The 1,921-nt window shown below is 57.2% G+C and overlaps 1 protein-coding gene across 1 annotated transcript; it reads left to right on the top strand.

Moving 5' to 3' along the window:
• The first annotated feature begins 287 nt into the window (after positions 1 to 287).
• Positions 288 to 793, top strand: LOC127595002 (putative RNA-binding protein RbpD). Its single transcript, XM_052056724.1, has 2 exons — positions 288 to 617; positions 659 to 793. Exons 1-2 carry the CDS (start codon positions 288 to 290, stop codon positions 791 to 793), a joined length of 465 nt encoding a protein of 154 aa, XP_051912684.1.
• The last annotated feature ends 1,128 nt before the right edge of the window (positions 794 to 1,921 follow it).

Below are 1,921 nucleotides of genomic sequence, written 5' to 3'. Positions count from 1 at the left end.
CTCTTAGACTACGTACTGGTTTATAATAGAGCGAATTCGGTAAGCTCGCCAGTGCGTCTGGATCACGCGCGCAGCCTGGCACTCTCGAATGGCGCGCAGAGGCGGCACGGACTTGCGGGCCGGGGTGTGCGTGCGGGGCTGCAGGCAGTCGGCGATGCAGAAGCTGTTGATCTCCGTCTGCAGAGAGTTCGCTTCGAGCACTGACAGTGGAAGAGAGCGGTCTTTGGGCCTGAGCTTGCGGGGCTTGCGAGATCGAGATGGCATTAAACGAATAACGACTGATTTATATGCTGGGTCAGGAGGAGCCCGAGCAGACATCCATCCACATTGGGAACCTGCCGCCTCAGGCGCGGCCCCAGGACCTTTACTCCTTCTTTAGCACCTTCGGCGAAATCAAGGCTATCGAAATCCCCAGCGACACCTCGGGACGGCCGCGGGGCTTCGGGTTCGTCCAATTTGAAGAGCAGCAGGATGCGATGAGCGCGATCGACAACTATGACCGGACTGAGTTCATGGGGAAGACGGTTAGGGTGCGGCGAGCGAGGCCATTGGAGGCGCGTTACGCGCACAACAAGGCAGTGTGGCACAGCGAGGAGTGGCTGCAGGCCAACCAGCGGGTTCAAATTGAATAATGAAGGATGTGGCCCGTGCCTTTTAGGGGCTGGTGGGGAAGATGGCCCCCTACCTTCCGAAGCTGCACTATCTGGGCAAGCAGCTGCGCTATCTGGAGTCGCACTTCAACACTCAGGAAAAGGTTGAGGAGTATGGTGAAGCCCTCGGAAGCCTGCTCTAGGACACCAACGACCTGACCAACATCCTATACGTCGGGCTCTACAAAATGCATCTCCAGGAGCCGTTTGACCCGATCATGCGCAGCATCGGGCTTTTAAGCGAGGCACTCCAGAATCACATTCGATTCGCTAAGCTAGTCACCCGCCGGATCGAAGCCTACGAGGGCGCTCTCAGCCCGGAGGGATTGTGCTGCCTCTGCGAGACCGAGAAAAAGAAGGCTCTCCAAGACCAACTGCGGAAGATCACCACGCTGGCAGGAACGAAGACCAAGACTATGGACGAACAGCGCCGCAAGCTGCAGGACGAGTAGAAGATGCGCTTCATCATCAACGAAGAAGGCATACTCGAAGACGAGGCTTTCACCGTGGAGCAGGACCGGCACATCCAGCAGATCACTGAAGTGCTTGGCGCCAAGCACTTCGTCCTCGGCAGAAAGGCCCACCGCAACAACAACCTGCTCATGAGCCTGCTGGACATCCTAAACCGATACTACGCCCGGCTTGAGGAGTTGCTGGGGCTGGAGCAGAAGGTTTCGATTCCCAATGGAGACTTGAAGCTCGTCGACGCCATCTTCGAGGACCTCAGGGAATCAGTCTACTGTCGCCTCAATGCCCATTTCAACCGCCGGAGCAGTCAGGTCAAATCACCGCTTTCTGCAGACTCGGAAACCCAGACCGAGACCTGCACCTAAACCATCTTGAAGCCAGGCCTCGGCACTCACGACCCCTTCGATCTGCGTCTCAAGCAGTAAACCATCGACCGTCTCAATCAGGAGGTCGTGGAGATCTGCCGCAGGTAGGCGGAGCAGGCCCACCGCATGATGGAGCAGGAGTGCGTATCGCGTGCTAAGATCGCCCTGCTCGAGGCGCAGGCCAAGTAGCTCGGGGAAGAGTTGGCAGGGGCGCGGCGGGCTGTGCCAGAAGGCGTGAACGAAGAGCTTCAGAAGGAAGTTAACTTTCTCAAGGAAGAAATCGAGACTTACAGTAATAGCATTTTTTATAAGGATCAGGTCATCGGCGAGCTTGAGCGCAAGCGCCGCATCCAGTTCCACCCTAAGATTTACTATGAGCCCGACCAGGTTCCCCGCTTCAGAGACCAATCCGTCAACACCACGCGCGACTACCGATTC

The sequence above is a fragment of the Hippocampus zosterae genome, unplaced genomic scaffold, assembly GCF_025434085.1.
Source record: "Hippocampus zosterae strain Florida unplaced genomic scaffold, ASM2543408v3 HiC_scaffold_355, whole genome shotgun sequence".
Lineage (NCBI taxonomy): Eukaryota > Metazoa > Chordata > Actinopteri > Syngnathiformes > Syngnathidae > Hippocampus > Hippocampus zosterae.
This window is presented reverse-complemented; position numbering and strand designations above follow the sequence as displayed.